Here is a 16,412-nt window from a genome sequence, read left to right on the forward strand (position 1 = left end):
TGCTACCAGTAACTATTACTTTTTGTCCCTTTAAGGAAAGAATTTAAAGGCTGAATATATCACATAGATTATATTCCCACTCCCTACCATGCCTCTAGTACTAGTTTCTCCTTGTAGTCATTTAAACCACAATGTAGATAGGAGGCCTTTCTACGACAGTGCTCCTGATGAACCCATAGAGGAGATAAACAGAAGGCTTCAGGTGACAATAGTGCCTATCTAGTGCCTTGCCAAAGAAATTCTCAGAAAAGGAGAAAAATGCAGCTGAGAAAACACACCTGCAGAAATAACGTAGCAATGCTGCTCAATCAGCTACTCGGGAGAAAAACGTTCATTGTACAAGTCAACTGTATTTCCATAGCACTGCTTTGTAGAATAAAAACTGCTTTCATCAATATGTAAACGTACAACTACTTCTACCAACAAAAAACATCCTGGCAGATCTCACTGTTTCAAGATCAGATTCTTAAGCTTTTAGATCTGTTTACTCATTTTATCTACTTTCTCAAAGAAAGTTACTAATACTGCACGTTACTAACAATTTGTTCGTGTGTTAGTTTCCATCTCATGTCTTTAATCCGTACTGTACACAAGTACTTACAGCAAATGAATTGCTTTTGCTTGCAAGAATTACACTGTTTTATGAATATCACTTACTGGCACTGCTTAATTCTTCATTAACCACAGCCAGCAGGGTGTATTTTGCAGGGCGGGGTGGTGAGAGGAAGGACACTACAGATGCTCAACACTGCAAAACCACCTAAAACAGGAAAACTCGGAGACTACTTAAAACCGTGGGAGAGGGGCAATCATTACCTAAGCTAGGCTTGCTATTCCACAACAGGCTCTTAAAATAATCCTGTGAATTTGACTCCAGGGACTACATAAGGTGACTTAAAGAACTTGATTTTCAGTGGTTAGCTAGACAGTAATGTCCAAACAGAGTTTTTAAGTTTTACGTTTATAATAGGATTGTCAGTGAACAACTCATGCAGTAAACCACTGAGAAAACTGTCAGTTGTAACATCCTAATGCATAGAATTCTTTTTTACACAGAAACAGCTGAGGACTGAGGAAGCCAAAATCATTCAAGAGAAAGCTGCCAAGATTAAAGAGTGGGTAACATTTAAGCTGAAAGAGGTGAGTCTGCAGCCTGCTACCAAGTTTCAAGGCCTATGGGTAAATGCAGTGGCTGCATTGCCTGTATGCTCTTCTATAGGAACAATAGTCTGAAGACAGTCTGCCAGAGAGTCTTTCAGCCTTTTTTTCTCCCCAGTGCACACATTCAACTATAGGAATAGAGTCACCCCTCAGGGTTACTTTACTGATTTAGACAAACTATGAATGACTGCTAAGTCACTAGTGCCCAAACACAGGCCCTGTAGAATGTTATTACATTCTATCATATCATACATTCTACATATCAACTAAACACAAATGGCTTTTCCACAGTTTTCCTCTACCTCCCTTCTTCTCAGAGGTTGCAGTTTCTGTGTTTCTTCCTGACAAAGCAGCTGTAACACAAACATTATCATTTGTTCTTCCGTAGTTTGCCATTCATGACACACTACATCCCTGTTGTCCTACCTAACATTCTTTCATACCTATGCTCTCATGTTTAACCATCCTGTGGACGTACACCTTCATTTGGGTGCAATTCAATACTCTTTAGAGCAATGAAAAGGTAACAATGGGTCATCGCTCAGGTTTAAATATGCCTTAGTTGAGTCTATCCAGCCTTTCTTTTTCATTCTAATGGAAAGCCATTTCAGAACTTACACCAGAAATAAAAAAAAAAAAAAAAACCAAAAAACTTGTTGGAGCTGAAAGTAGTAGTCTTTGTGGACACTAATTATGCTGAGATATGATTCCGTAAACTCATTAGATTACCTCTGCAGTTGTGTGCTTGAGAACTTGGCTACTTTTTTAATTCTCCTGTATGAGGTAACTTAAGGGGCACCTACACTACTGGCTGATACAACCTAAGGGAAACAAAGGGGTTGACTTAAAGTGAACTGCTGAGAATCCAGGACTATGCATTCACCTTGTGTCTTTATTAGCAATAAGATCATGCTGTGTGATGATCCTAGGTGCACACCACACATGTGTAAACGATAGGTGACTGAAGGACTTAATATCTACACTGCAAATGAAGTACTCTAGAAAGCACCACAAGTACAGTTTCAGCCTTAATTCAAAAATAATCAAAAATAAAGCCTCGTTGGGTACACTATTGTGCTTAAGATTGCACACTGATATGCTTCAAGCAAAGACATTGATTGCCCTATGAAGCAATGAAACTGCCTCTGACAAATTCTTTACAATACCAGGCAAAGCATCATTAGAAATATCAATAGACATACACATGAAAATAAATAAATAAATGACTCACCCAGCTAGTGATAAAGCTCTCTGACTATGGAACATCCTTTTTAAGGAAACAGCCTTCATCTAGGAGATGTTCTCCCTTTACAGGCTAGCCCTTAAAGGAGTCCAGGAAAGAAGGGACAGTGGACCCTGGGTCCATCCCTTCTGGTCGTGTGGGAAGCACACATAAATTGTTTGCACCTGTGCTTCCTGGGCCAGCCATACTCCATCACCAGGTGCTCAATCACCAGTTAAGGCCATGATCTAACAATTCCTTTACAGACATAAGGCAAAACTGTAAATGTATAACGTTTTTTTTCTTTGGTCTTCTAGAGCAGGTGGGGATCTATGGTTACAATAGACATACACATACAGCAGATGGGGATCTATGTTTACACATAGAGGAAAAGTGCTGTTGATTGTGTCTTTCATAACAGTTATTTCTGAAATGGGAATAAGTGATAAACAACAGCAGAAAACAAAACTAGAAGATCTATCTGAGAGGTACAAATAGAATAGACAGGTGATTTGAGAAAGTGCAGGTAAGTGTAAGTAGTGCTGCTGAGGAGGAGGTGACTGGTAGAATTCACCTAATTTTTTCCATTTTCCTGTTCAGATACTTGAATGTAAGTGAAGTTGAAGACTTGTTCTGTGTAGAGGAACACAAGCACATACACATTATGCATTAATTTTCAGTTTTTGTTATTGTTGTTTCATAGCTTGAGCTAGAAAATTACCACCTGAAAAACTGTAATCAGAGGCTGACTGAGCAAATTGAAGCCCTTCAGGACACATTGCAAGGTAATTGCATTCACCTGGTGTTGTAGCCTATTAACCATCTCAAGAGTAGAAGTCAGCCTTCCTGAGTTACATTCTTCACTTTGTCAGAAACAAACACTTACATCACTGAGCAAAGTATAGTTGTTCTGTTTTTCAAAGGGTCTGTTTTTAAAATGGGAATAACATTGTTTAGCTGTCTTAAAATATTCTTCATTGGTTTTCCATGAAGGATTGAATGTAGATTCCCCATTTTGCCAATGAAGTAAACCACTGAGATCCTGAATTAAAAGCACTCTGTAGGAAAATATCAGTGGTGCAGAACAGAAACCTCTGAGGTATTTCACTTCACTTTCTCATGTGAAGCATCCTCATCGTCAGCGGCCGGCCTCCTCTGCTGACATTTGGATTGAGTAACTGAATACTGAATGGGCCAAGGCAGCAGCTGTCCTATCTGCTTTTCTAAGCTCGGTTCTTTTTTGCTATTGGGTTGGGGTGAAATAAGCAGTTTATATTGCTTGCACTTTTGTGATTCCTGAAGGGAGGATAGATGGAGATCTTTGGTCTCCAGAATTTGAAATCAGCATATTTTGTTGCAACACATTTTAAAGAGGAAAATATTTACAATTTTTTCACTTTTTTCTTTCCCTTTTTCACTGTGCGTGTTTTGATCACCTAAGATGAGCTGATTTTCAGAACTTCATGGGGCATGCAGGCAGGGGGTACTTCTTTCCTGCAGAAATCTTTTTCTGGCATTCCCGTTACTCCACAAATAATAGGGCAAGATTCCTTCTAAATCCCACCATGTTTCTAGCTAAATGCTTTATTGGCTGGGCTTTTCTCATCCCCTCTGGCTCTAGCTGTTTACAAAAAGTGAATGGCTGGTAAGCTGCGTTAATAATCTGGTATTAAGTGTTCCCTGTAGCCCAGTGCTCTGGGCAGTAAATAGTTCTACTCTATTCCCCACTGGTCTCACCGTGCCAGGCTAAATTCAGAGGCCCCTGCAGAGGGACAAATCTTTTTGCTTGCCATGCTAATACTAAGAGCTTTTCTGCTTCATCTACTGTCACATCTAGCAAGCTGCAAAACTATCAATTTTACTTAAAATGAATGGCCTTTTTTCAGTCTAACAAAAATGCATGTCAGGCCTGTGTGTTAGGAATAGCTTTGTTAGCATCCAGTTTCTTGGGATCAGTTGCCAAGGTCAGAACAGCTCTGACTGTCTTTTTCTCAGCTGTATTTCTGAAAGCGGGCTTTGGCCTCTCCACAATTAACAGTGATTTATTCTGCTGTTTGTGCTTCCCTTTGTTACTTTGTGTCTTCAGTGTATTTCTACTTCCTCTTAAATCTCTCTGGAGTTTAAACAATTCCTGTGGAGTTTGTTCAGGCAGCGCTTTTAGTAATATGTGGTGAATGTGACTCTGCACAGCTTTACGCAAATTATACAGCATGTTGTGGCTTGCTGCTTTTCAATAAGGCAGAATATAAATGCTAAGGTTAGTGAAAATCACTAAGTGATTAAGTGACCACATCCCATCTTGCAGGAAATTATGTATGTAAGTTAGCTAGACTTCCAGAAATTTCTAGTGGTCTAGAAAAGAGTAGTTGAGAAGATTAGACATGAAAAAAATGAAATAGGGTTTTATCACAACCAAAGATTAAAATGGCAAAGCTCTAGACTTCTAGATTAACAGAAACCAAACCAATCAACCAACCAACCAAAAAAAAAAAACCAAACAAAACCCACCACCAAAACACGGATGAGCCTGGCCCAGGGAGATCTGGGCCAATCTTCTTTCAGCCTTGCAGGAGTGTTGGCACAGATGCAGTGCGGAATACAGAATACCAGAATACATCCTGAGTTGAAGAGACCCACAAGGATCACTGAGTCCCACTCATGATTCCTCGTAGGACCATCCAAACCCTCTGTCTGAGAGTGCTGTCCAAATGCTGCTTGAACTCTGGCAGGCTTTAGATCATTGCACTGGGGAGCATGTTCCAGTGCCTGAACACACTTCGGTGAAGAACCTTGTCCCCACCTGAGCCTCCCCTAACACAGCTCCATGCTGTTCTCTTGGGTCCTGTTGCTGTCACCAGAGAGAAGAAATCAGCACCTGCCCTTCCACTCCCATCATGAGAAAGCTGTAAGCCGCCATGAAGCCTCCCCTCATCTCCTCTTCAGGCATGGCTGCTCCTTGAGGTTTGTTGTCCCTGTTCTAACAGCACAGAAGAAAGACTGAACCTACAACATGGTTGTTTGTGGTGTTCTTTCTTAAGCTTAGTGCTAGAAAATAAAGGTCTGAGTTCATAGTATCCAGTGGAATACCACAGGAGCTTGCTATGGTGAGCAAGAGCCACAGAAAATTTGCAGGGCTTTAGCATAGGTTTCTTGGATAAATAATATCCTCTGCTACTCAAAGTTGTACCCACACTTTCTCATCCTCTAAAGTTCTCATTCAGTAGAAATGAATGGAAGGATTGAAGACAAAAGATCCACATTAACCAGTATTCTGGGCCACCTAGGTGGTTTTTGATAGAGCATTGTGTAGACAGGTGCATTTCCTTCTTATGTCTGTCTTAAGAGCGGGGTTGGTCTCTTCTCACTGGTGACAGGTGATAGGATGAGGGGAAATGGATTCAAGTTGTGCCAGGGTAAGTTTAGGTTCGATATCAGGAAAAATTTATTTACTGAAAGGGCTGTTAAGACTGGAGTAGACTCCCCAGGGAGGTAGTTGAGTCACCATTCCTGGATGTGTTTAAAAATTGTTTGGATGTGGTGCTCAGGGACATGATTATGCAGAGGGTTACTAGTTAGGGTGGTATGGTTAGGTTGTGGTTGGACTTGATGATCTTGAAGGTCTTTTCCAACCTGAGCAATTCTAACAGAAGAGACATGAATATGGATAAAAGTAAGAAATAAACAACTACTCTATTGGGTTAAACTGAAAGCTTGTCTAGGTCAGTATCTTGTCTTCTGGTTGACCAGGGAGAAAAAATAAACAACAATAAAAAGCAAGCAAACAAACGAAAAAACCTTTCTTTTGTGAATTTCAAACACACTGCCTTCTAATTTCATTAGGTGTCTCTCAGTTCCATTTCTGTAAGAAACTGTGATTAATCATTTAATCATTTCCTATTCATCTTTTCTGTACCATTCTAAATATTTAACACTTCTCTTGTAACTGTCCTTGTGGAAGAGAGATGGCTATAGTTCTGATTAGGTCAGAGCCTCTCCTCTAGCCTGTCTTGATATGGCTGCTGCTGAAATACAACTGGAACAAATTACATTAGCAAGAAACATTTTTGACAGTAAAGAATTTGAATGCCCTAACCATGTATTCTCCTTCATCATAGATATGACCAGCATTCCTCCTTTGGAATCTCTTTGGAGCTGTAATTCTCTGAAGCCCAGAGCACCACAGGTCTCTTATCCTGAGAAGATTGACCAGAAATCTGGGCTCCTTGCACCTGCTTTCAGAGAGGTGTGTCAGACAGGACTGACCAAACGTGTCCTTTCAACAACAAACATAGTCCTGGCCAATGACAACTTTACTGAGGAAGAAGAGGATAAATCTCTGCTTTCCCAGAACACACTGAAGCTCTTGACTGACCCATCAAGCTGGAATCTCTCCACAGAGAAAGACACGTTCTCAGCCATAAGCTCAAAACACAGGCTAGGGTGCTCTGATCCCACATCACTGGACCCTCCAGTTGAGCCTACAAAACTCCTAGGGGCTTTGACTTTCCCGTCATCTTTAGCAAGTAACCATAGCACTGTGAGCACCTTGAAACAAGTGACTTTGGACAGAGCCAGCTTCCCTGATGATTTGAATACCAGGTTCCACTCCCACTGTTTGGATTCTTCTTTCTCAGGAGAAATAATGAGCATCTTTGAGGGCCACCTTCAAACTGCTGAGCCACCCCTAGTTGTGCCAGCATCTGCCGTTACAGCATGTTCCACCCGTCCAGAGAGAGAACATGGACTTAGCACAAGTATGACCTTTCCAAAAATACGAACTCCTAGTACACCAAGAGACAGTATCCAACTAGCCAAAAGACATTACAGTCAACCACAGTCAGGTACTAGTTCTTCCTGTCGTGTAATGAGCTTTGAGGCTAGCACCTTCCAGCCCATAAAAGATTCCCCAGTCTGTCACAGGCCAGTGGAGGAGACAGACATTGACGATGACGCAGTGCTGGAGAAGATGGAGACAGAAGGTGACTTGGTGAGGGAAGAAGCTGGAATGTGTGAGATTAACCACTTACCTACAGAACAGAGAGAAGTTGTGCATTCTAAGGCTGGTGTCCTTGAACCAGGAGGTAAACCTCCCACACCACCTCTACACAGATTTCCTTCCTGGGTAAGAAATGCAGGGACAACAGTCCAAGAGGTGTTGTTCATCTTTGAGAGGTGCCCAGTGGCTAACTAGAGCAGCTTTTGATATCAGACAACTGCTTCCTGGTGATATAGATTTCATTTCTGAACCACTTATTCTGACAGTTTCAATCATGGGACATGTTACTTCCATTGATAGTTTTCTTATTCTTCTTCCTTTATAAGAAAAAAACAGTCAAAGAAAAATAATTCTCAAGATACAGACAGGAAAAAAAATGAAAGTCAAGAAGTGTTGCATTGTGTTACATCCTTATGAGTTATCAAAACTTAATCCTTAGTTCTGTTGTTATGTTCTTAGTATTTAGTTCAAATAGCTGTCCTCTTCCTAATCTGTCAATCCAACTGATACACTTGGTAAAAAACAATATAATATCCTAGGAGATAATTCCATTCTTTTCAATTTGCTTTTTTAAAGGTGTTGGCAAGCAAGTGGCTTATTGAAGGTGCAAATTGAAGGCGCAGTGTTATTTCTCATGTTTTATAATATTTTTACTATGAAATCTAAATTTTTGATCTTTGGATGCATCCTTTATGATATCAGTTTAAATCGCAGTATAATGGCAGCTATTTTTCTGAAAGAACATCCCTGTATTCAGTCCATATGGAACCATGTTGGGAACAAAACTTGACAGCATAGTCAAAGAAAGGTTTATGAGAAAATCCACTATTTTCTCTTCAGAACAGAGTCAGGGAAGTGTATTTTAGTATCATTATTAAATAGCAGACTAATCATTAAGTGACTTGGTTGAAGTGATAAAGCTTCTCCTCGGCTAGTTTACTGCTGAAACTGAGTGGAGTGGGTGGTGCCACAGGGTGCTGTGCTGCCATTCAGAAGGATCTTGACAGACTAAACAGCTAGGCTGAGAGGAACCTCTTGAAATTCAACAAAGGCAAGTGCAGAATCCTGCTCCCAGGAAGGAATAAAAAGGCTGGGGCTGACCTGCTGGAAAGCAGCTCTGCAGATATGGACCAGGACACCAGACTGCCGTGAGCCAGCAGCGTGCCCTTGTGGCCAAGAAGGTCACTAGTATCCTAGGATGCATTAGGAAAAGCACTGACAGCAGGCTGAGGCAGATGATACCTACCTGGAGTACTGTGCTGTTGAAGCAAGTCCAGTAAAGAACTAATAAAATGCTTAAGGGACAGGAACGTCCCTCCTATGAGAAAAGGCTGAGGGAGAAGGCTTGGAGGATCTTTCCAGTGTGCATAAATACCTGAAAAGAGAGTGCAAAGAAGGTGGATCCAAGTTCTTTGGTGCTCTTTTGTGATAGGACATGAGGCAGTGGGCATAAACTGGAACACAGAAGATTCAAAGATTGTCTGAACACTGAGAAGCAGCTCTTTTCTATGCAGGTGATGGAGCACTGGCACAGGCTGCCCAGAGGTTGTGGGGTCTCCTCCTTGGAGATGTTCAGAAGCCACCTAGACTTGGGTTTGAGAACTGCCTTCTGGATGTTCCTGCTGGAACAGGAGTTGAGCCTGATGGACCCAGAGGTTCTTGCCAGTCTCAGCCACTCTCTGTGATTTTGTATGCTGAATAGGAAGTATGTAGGGAAAAAAATGCATGCATTTCACTAGAGACTGAATAACACTGCATAAATATAGAAATAATACTGAGCCTGTTACTTTTGTTTTTTGGCATGCTTGACTTCTCAGTCATCAGGTACTGTAAGGTATGTGCACGTGTGTTGCCTGACACTTGATAGTGACTGTACATTATAAGGAGCAGCAAGAGGATCCAGATTTCCAGCTTTGATTCTATCAAATTTACACTGTCTTAGTTGGAACTTAGTTACAGGTTTAAGTTTCCTCCATTGAAAATAATTTGTGAAGTGCTTGGAGATCTTTAGAACTGAAAGCTCTGTATGTTGATGTAGCTAAATCACAAGCTCATAAAGATCATTTTAAGTGTTTCCTTCATTCCCTTATCAGAGAAGGGAAATCCTCTGCTGGTGGTGCTTCAATAAATTATCCTGTTTTAGAGCTGTTCTTGATTATTTTAATGCATTGTTTATAAAAGAAGAGGAAAAAAAAAAACTATTCTAAGCTGAGACTTAGTTACTTATTTACAATTTTATGTATGTGCTCCATTTTGCAATTGTCATCTCTAGCACTCTTGTCCACCAAGTCTGTTGTGATTCAGGGAATTACATGTATGCACATTTCCACTAACAGTCATTTATCCAACATCTGGTAGAATGGAACAATTTTTCTTGGAGAGCCATTCCTTCCTGACCAAAAGGGATATGTGATCCATGAGCACTTCTTTTTTGCAGGACTGGTGTTTTTGTCTGACCATTGCTGTTCATGGTATTGTATTGTTCCAGGAGAGCCGAATCTATGCCGTGGCCAAGTCTGGCATGAGGATGTCTGAAGTGGCCACTGTGAATGACACTCCCAGCTGCTGTAAGTTCTAGACAAGATCCATTCTTAGAGAGCAATTACAGTGACAGCGTAGGAATCTGAACAACTGGCTATTTATACTTCTTCATTTACTTGCCTGTTTTCAAAGTAAATTTGATTTATCAGATAACCGTAACAGAGAAAGAAAGGGTAGTGACTGTTGCTGAATTTTTTAAGCCCATGTATTCAGTAACATCTCCACAGGATTCTGTTATCTCTGTTTTACTGAAACTGTTCTGGCCTTGCGTGCCAGTGACATGCTTTTGGCCATGTGATTTCACCATTACTTTTCCCTGTTTGTGAGCCAGGGAAGGTAGCTATGAAAAAGTTCCCAGCGAAGCAGGGAACAAGTTGCCCCTTTTGGCTTTAACCTGTTCAGAATTGGTTTGCTCAACTGCCATCACACCATGGGGAGCATGGGGGGGGGGGGAAAAGATGTCTTACAGGCTAAATGAAAGGAACATTGCAGCTGTCTCTGATAGTAGTATGTAACAAGTAATGCAACCTCTAGGCTTTCTGAGGCCAAACAGTACAGGATGGCAGTCCTCCATTGTGTTCCAAAACATATGTACCTCTTCATTAAAATCTGTTTCATTTCACCAGATTGTATTTTTTGCTCTCTCTCTCTTTTTTTTTTTTTTTTTTTCCTTTCCTCTCTGAATTTTCCCAGTTTCAAATTTCTCATATTCAGCTTCTGGGCCATTTACCTGTCTCATCTACAAAAACATCACAGTTCCAGTCTACACTACATTGAAGGGGGTAAGGAGTTATTTCAGTTTTCCCTCTTACGAAAAGCATGGGCCAGGGCTACCACTAGTTTGAGACAGAATGGATTGAAGCTGCGCGGAGAAGAAAAGAAAAATCAAAGAATGCTAAGGAGTGGAGATCAAAAGAATGTAGAAGGAACAGGAAATGATAAATTTATAAGGAAATAGAGAATGCTGCAGCAAGTTTTGGTACAGGAAGTTGCAACTTGTGCCATGAGATTGTAGAAACCTAGCAGCGATAGTGGTTGTAGCCTAGAAAGTGAAAGGGTGAAAAATGAGGAGTCCAGGAACAGTATTAGTCAAAGCAGTGTGAACAGGGATTGCCTTGGAGAAACTCCTCCCTTACATGCTGACCATATATGCCTGTTTTCCAGAAAGCCACACAGATCAGCAACGTGCCTTTCTTAGATGAGTCTTCAGGCTCCGATGATGATTGTGGCTCCCATGCCAGCTTCAGGAATTCTGCTGCTGGATCCGAAAACAGGAAAGCTAGTGTACCAGGCAGCCCTCGTGCAACAAAAAGAGGTAAAGTGGGAGTTTTGCTACTGAGCAGCACATGTGTTCTCCCTACAAATTGTCCTGAACAACATCAGTGGCACACAGGCAAATACAAGTTCTCACAGCATGCATGAAGACATGAACAGCTACTCAACAGAAACCTGTCCTCTTAGATGGATTTTGCTTCTAGCAGCTTTCTATCCAGACAGTTGCTAAACTAAGATGATGGTAAGGATTATTCCTCAAATTCATCATACAGTGGAGCATTGATAGCTTTTCACAGAATCACCAAAGTTGGAAGAGACCTCCAAGACCATCTAGTCCAACTATCCACGTACCATCAACATTTCCCTACTAAACCATGTCCCTTAGCACAATACCTAAGTGCTTATTGAACACCTACCAGAACAGTGACTCAACCATCTTCCTGGGCAGCCCATTCCAGTGCCTAACCACTGTTTTTGAGAAACTTTTCCTTGTATCCAACCTGAACCTCCCCTGGCACAACCTGAGGCCATCCCTTCTCATCTTGTCACTGTTATCTGCTAGAAAAGGCCATCCACTATCTTGCTACAACCTCCCTTTAAATAGTTGTAGAGTGCGACAAAGTTTCCTCTGAGCCTTCTCCAGGCTGAACAATCTCAATTCCCTCAACTGCTCCTCGTAAGTCTTGTCTTCTAGACCCCTCCCTTTTATGACTTCTCCTTGTAAGCAAGTTTATATTGACATGTTAAAGTGTTTTTTTTTGTTGTTGTTTGTTTGTTTTGCTTTGTTTTTTAAATCTGCCATTTACCGATAATTAATTGAAAAGTTTCTTACCTTTGAGAGGCACCAAGTAATTTGTGTCCTGGCTAGGGCAGTTTTCTGGAGAGGTTAAACTGGATCCAGGAGTAGAAAATTCTTTACAATTTGCAGTCAATAAAGTATAACCTCATTACTTGTGGTCTTAACATCTGTTGTGATGAGTAAGCAATGCCCACCAATGGTGAAACATTCACAGAAATCTTTTTTTCCCTACAAAAAGAACAGTCTCCGAAGTTTGGTTAGTGTGCTTTGAATTTCTAACTTCTGATATAACATGTTATTGAGCAAAGAAACTTCAGTGTTGAACTCAAGAATTTTTCAAAAGTATGCAGTATCAAATACATGTTACACCTGTGCCTGCTTCTACCTAGCTATAATTCTTTCCTTTGTTTTTAACAGGTGTTTCTATGTCCTCAGTGAGCTCTGAAAGTGACTATGCTGTCCCTCCTGATGCCTATTCCTTGGATGGTGATTACTCAGAGCCAGAGCACAAGCTACAGCGGACATCATCATATTCCACTGATGGTGGAATTTGCACTGTAAGAGAAAAGTATAAGCACTGAGGACTGTATTCCTTCCTGATGATCTATATTGTATTTTTGAAGCCGTATTTTCCTTCAGTGACAGCCTTATACCTTTATGACTAAGCAAGTTTGGAAATTCAAAGGAAGAAGAAAGGATAGTGACTTCTTCACTTAAACATCATGCTGTGGTGATTAGATATTTATAAATATCTAAAGGGAGTTGAGAGTTGGATGTGGCCAGGCTCTTCTCAGTAGTGCGTAGTGATAAGACAAATAGCAATGGCCTAAAACACAGGAAGTTCCATGCAAACACATAGAAGAACTTATTAATGGTATGAGTGATGGAGCACTGGAACAGGTTACTTAGAGAAGTTGTGGAGCCTCCTTCTATGGAAATATTCAAGATCCATCTTGATACCTATCTATGCAACCTATTCGAGGGATCTGAGTTAGCAGGGGGTTGGATTCAATGATGTCTTGAAGACCCTCCCAGCCTCTACTGTTCTGTGATTAAAATGGCTCACAGCTTTAGCAGTTCTAGTGAACTTGACTGGCCATTTAAAAGAGTTAAACAAATATCTTCAATGTGGAAAAAAAACCCCAAAACAAACAGCTGATCTGTGCATTAGTTTCACAAAATTAAATCAAATACCCCACCAGTTTTACGTTTTTGTTGCCTTCTTTTAATGTTTTAATTAAAAATTAGAAGTAGTTTATTATGTATATATATATATATATATAAATTATATATTTTGTATGTGGCTCAGGCAAGTCAAACAGTTGGACACGTGGTATAGGGCTTTTTTTCGAACTAAGTGAAGATCACTGACGTTGGATGGCTGCTAATTCCATCTGGCAGAGTAAAGAGGAATGTGAAGAAGATACAGTAAATGTCTGAGCTCAATTTCATGCTTTTCTTTGCATTTTAAAAGGTTCGTGGTAATCCTACTTTGCTCTCTTACCTCCAGGAACCCATGGAGAAATCAGGTTACTTGCTGAAAATGGGCAGCCAGGTGAAGATGTGGAAGAGACGATGGTTTGTACTAAGAAACAGACAAATCATGTACTATAAGTCTCCGGTGAGTCACTTACTTAGAGATACTTACCTGTGCGAGGAAGCATAGAAGGAAGGCTGGCTGCTAAATTGCTTCCAGACAACACTGGCACAATGTGCAGCTGTGGCTAAGCTTACCGCCAAGCACCCTGTCAGAGAGTTGTGTGTTTCACCCACATGTTCAACTATGGATTGTTTGCTCAGGCAGGAAATCTTGGAGATGTAGCTTCTGAGAGATGGAGGGCTGTTCACAGATGTAGGCGTTTGATGCCTCTAGTTGACTCCATATAGATGACTAAAGAAGGCATACTGTTTGGTAAGGTTTAAGATGACAATAAAGGAAAATACCAGGAGAGCACAGTACTTACCAAGACAATATATGGGGCTTTGAAGAGAGGGGGAAAAAAAAAAAAAAAAGCTATCACTGAAGGGAAATCCAAGCTGTCTAATTTCACAGAGCCTTCCAAACTGATAAGAAAGTGTTAGGAAAGTAGGATACAATTTAAAAAAGGTTTTCATATGGAATGTTTTCCCTTACAATAATTAATGAAACAATATCAAGAGAGCACGTGCATTCAAACTCTTCCAAATATTTTTATAACTTGGAAGCATCCTAAGTGAAGTTACCTTAGTTTAGGAATATTCACCTTCCCTATTTTTTTCTCCTCTTGAACAAAGCTACACATAAGATAGGAATAAGAAGCTATTAAAAAAATAAATAAATAAAAATAGCTTACCCTGTCCCAAAGGCAAGAACACAGCGAAAGGCTCCCAGAAGGAAATTTTCTCAGAAATGTTTTCCCCTTGACTACCAGTCCTTAAATGAGGTTATGGAGGGGTGGACCCTGGGTTCACTTCTTGTGGTCACAGAGGTGAATTGCTTTCAGCTGTGCTCCCAGGGCTCACCACTCTCTTCACCAGATGCTCAATCACTGGTTCAGGCTGTGCTCAAACAGTTCCCAGACAGTCAGAAACACTGATAAAATATATTTCCAACTTTTTTTCTCCATCATATCCTGACAATACAAAAATACATCTTAGCGCACAATACATCTTTATTTCTGCTACTATGTTTATCTATCATGATTTACAAGTAAATTGTACATATATAACATATACATAATTTAATACATGCAAAGAATCCAGACTGTTGTTTGCAAGGGAATTCTGGAAGATGCGCACTGAGAGCGAACTATCACCAGCTATAGACCAGACCAGCCATAGCTTTTTTAGCTGAGTCTTAAAAAGTTCCAAAGGTGGAAAGTCATTAAATCTGGGCACCTATTTTGAGTTTTCTTGCCTTCCTAGTAAGAAAGTTTTATTGCTGTTGATTCTTTTTTCCTAATGTCCAATATGAGCTTCCTAAGATGCTACTTGTTACTTTTACCCTTGCTGTATTGTCTGTCACTGCTAAGGAGACTTATTTCACTACTGTAAAGGGATCACATTGTTGTCTTATTTTACCTGGCAATCTTCAACCTCTGTCCTTTTCAGATTTCAACCTGCACAAGGATTTATTTAATGCTGTATTTAACTACTTTGAGATTATACATATAAATTATACATATAATTTCTTCCTACTTAAAAAGTTGTTTGCTTTTCTTTCCCCAGAGTGATGTTATCCGCAAACCACAAGGGCAGATGGAGCTAAATTCCTTATGCCAAATTGTCAGAGGTGAAGGGTCCCAAACATTCCAGGTAAGCACTCCTTTTTCATCCTGCAGGTAACAATACACTTGATGTCTGGGTGAGTGAGCACTTATTTCAGACAGAATGGTACTGTACATCTCAACTGATAAGAGCTAACTTTGGCTCCTGTTTCCTGGCACAAGACAAGTTTTAATAATAATGGAGAAATTGTAACCCAAATGCAGCTTTTTTGATGTTGAAAGAAATTCTCCCTTATTTGATTTTAGACTATAGCACTTTCCTTTTTGCAACTTGAGAACTTGTAAACTACAGAGAAAAGCAATTCTTACAACAACTAAAGCCAGAGAGTACATAGGATCTCCTCTGCAAGACTCCTCTCACTGACTTTACATGTGTAATGTAGTGACAGATGTCTCTACCCATGGCAGAAGCTGGATCAGATGTTCTTTAATGGTTCTTTCCTACCCAAACTATGCTAAGGTTATGTATGGAGAATCTGAAGAAATACCTAAAGCTTTGGATTCCTATTAGAATTCAGTTTCCAAACATTACAAGTCAGTTCTTCACTGGGTTTTTAAGCCCTTATTTTTAAAGGAGTTCACTATAATGGAGACATTAAAATTTCTGTCATACTTGGACTGAAAGCCACACTGCCTGGCCTGGAAACTACCTTCCGCGTTTACAAAATTGAAGTTGCTAAGGCTTAATACTCTTAAATTCATGGTGTCTTTCTTCTTGGATTGCCAAACTATTTAATACAAAGTTAAAGCAACAAAAAATATTTCTGCAGCAACTTTTAAAATGAATACTTATCAACATCAGTGGGGTCGTTGTGTCCGGGTACTCACTGACCTAAGAAAGTAGCTGCTATCTCAGAAATGCCACGTAGTAAGGGCAGAGAGGGAGAAGTACAACCTGATCTAGCTGTACGAGTCTCTATTCCTTGCAGAGGAGTTGGACTAGACAACCTTTAAGAGTCCCTTCCAATTAAACAATTCTATAATCAGCACTGAAAACAAAACAGGATGAGAGACAGGTAAAGCTGCAGTATCTAAGAGTAACAGCAAGAGCGCTCACAGGAATTTGCTATCTATCTGAGTTTCATATCTTTCATTCAGGCTTGGAGTTTTAGCACTTTTTTCCTTACGCAAAAATATCCCTCCTCAACTACC

At 40.3% G+C, this 16,412-nt stretch overlaps 1 protein-coding gene across 1 annotated transcript in view; it reads left to right on the forward strand.

The window, feature by feature from the left end:
• PLEKHH1 (pleckstrin homology, MyTH4 and FERM domain containing H1) overlaps positions 1–16,412 on the forward strand; it is a gene marked incomplete at its 3' end in the record, with an annotated part of 43,695 nt that overhangs the window by 10,764 nt on the left and 16,519 nt on the right. Inside the window, exons 4-12 of the mRNA XM_079537773.1 lie at positions 1,057–1,140; positions 3,087–3,168; positions 6,499–7,505; positions 9,868–9,946; positions 10,614–10,702; positions 11,085–11,235; positions 12,412–12,551; positions 13,505–13,615; positions 15,202–15,288. Coding sequence (XP_079393899.1) covers positions 1,057–1,140; positions 3,087–3,168; positions 6,499–7,505; positions 9,868–9,946; positions 10,614–10,702; positions 11,085–11,235; positions 12,412–12,551; positions 13,505–13,615; positions 15,202–15,288 — 1,830 coding nt within the window. The remainder of the gene's footprint in view (positions 1–1,056; positions 1,141–3,086; positions 3,169–6,498; positions 7,506–9,867; positions 9,947–10,613; positions 10,703–11,084; positions 11,236–12,411; positions 12,552–13,504; positions 13,616–15,201; positions 15,289–16,412) is intronic.

The sequence above is a fragment of the Tetrao urogallus genome (genome assembly GCF_951394365.1).
Source record: "Tetrao urogallus genome assembly, chromosome: 6".
NCBI classification, from domain to species: domain Eukaryota; kingdom Metazoa; phylum Chordata; class Aves; order Galliformes; family Phasianidae; genus Tetrao; species Tetrao urogallus.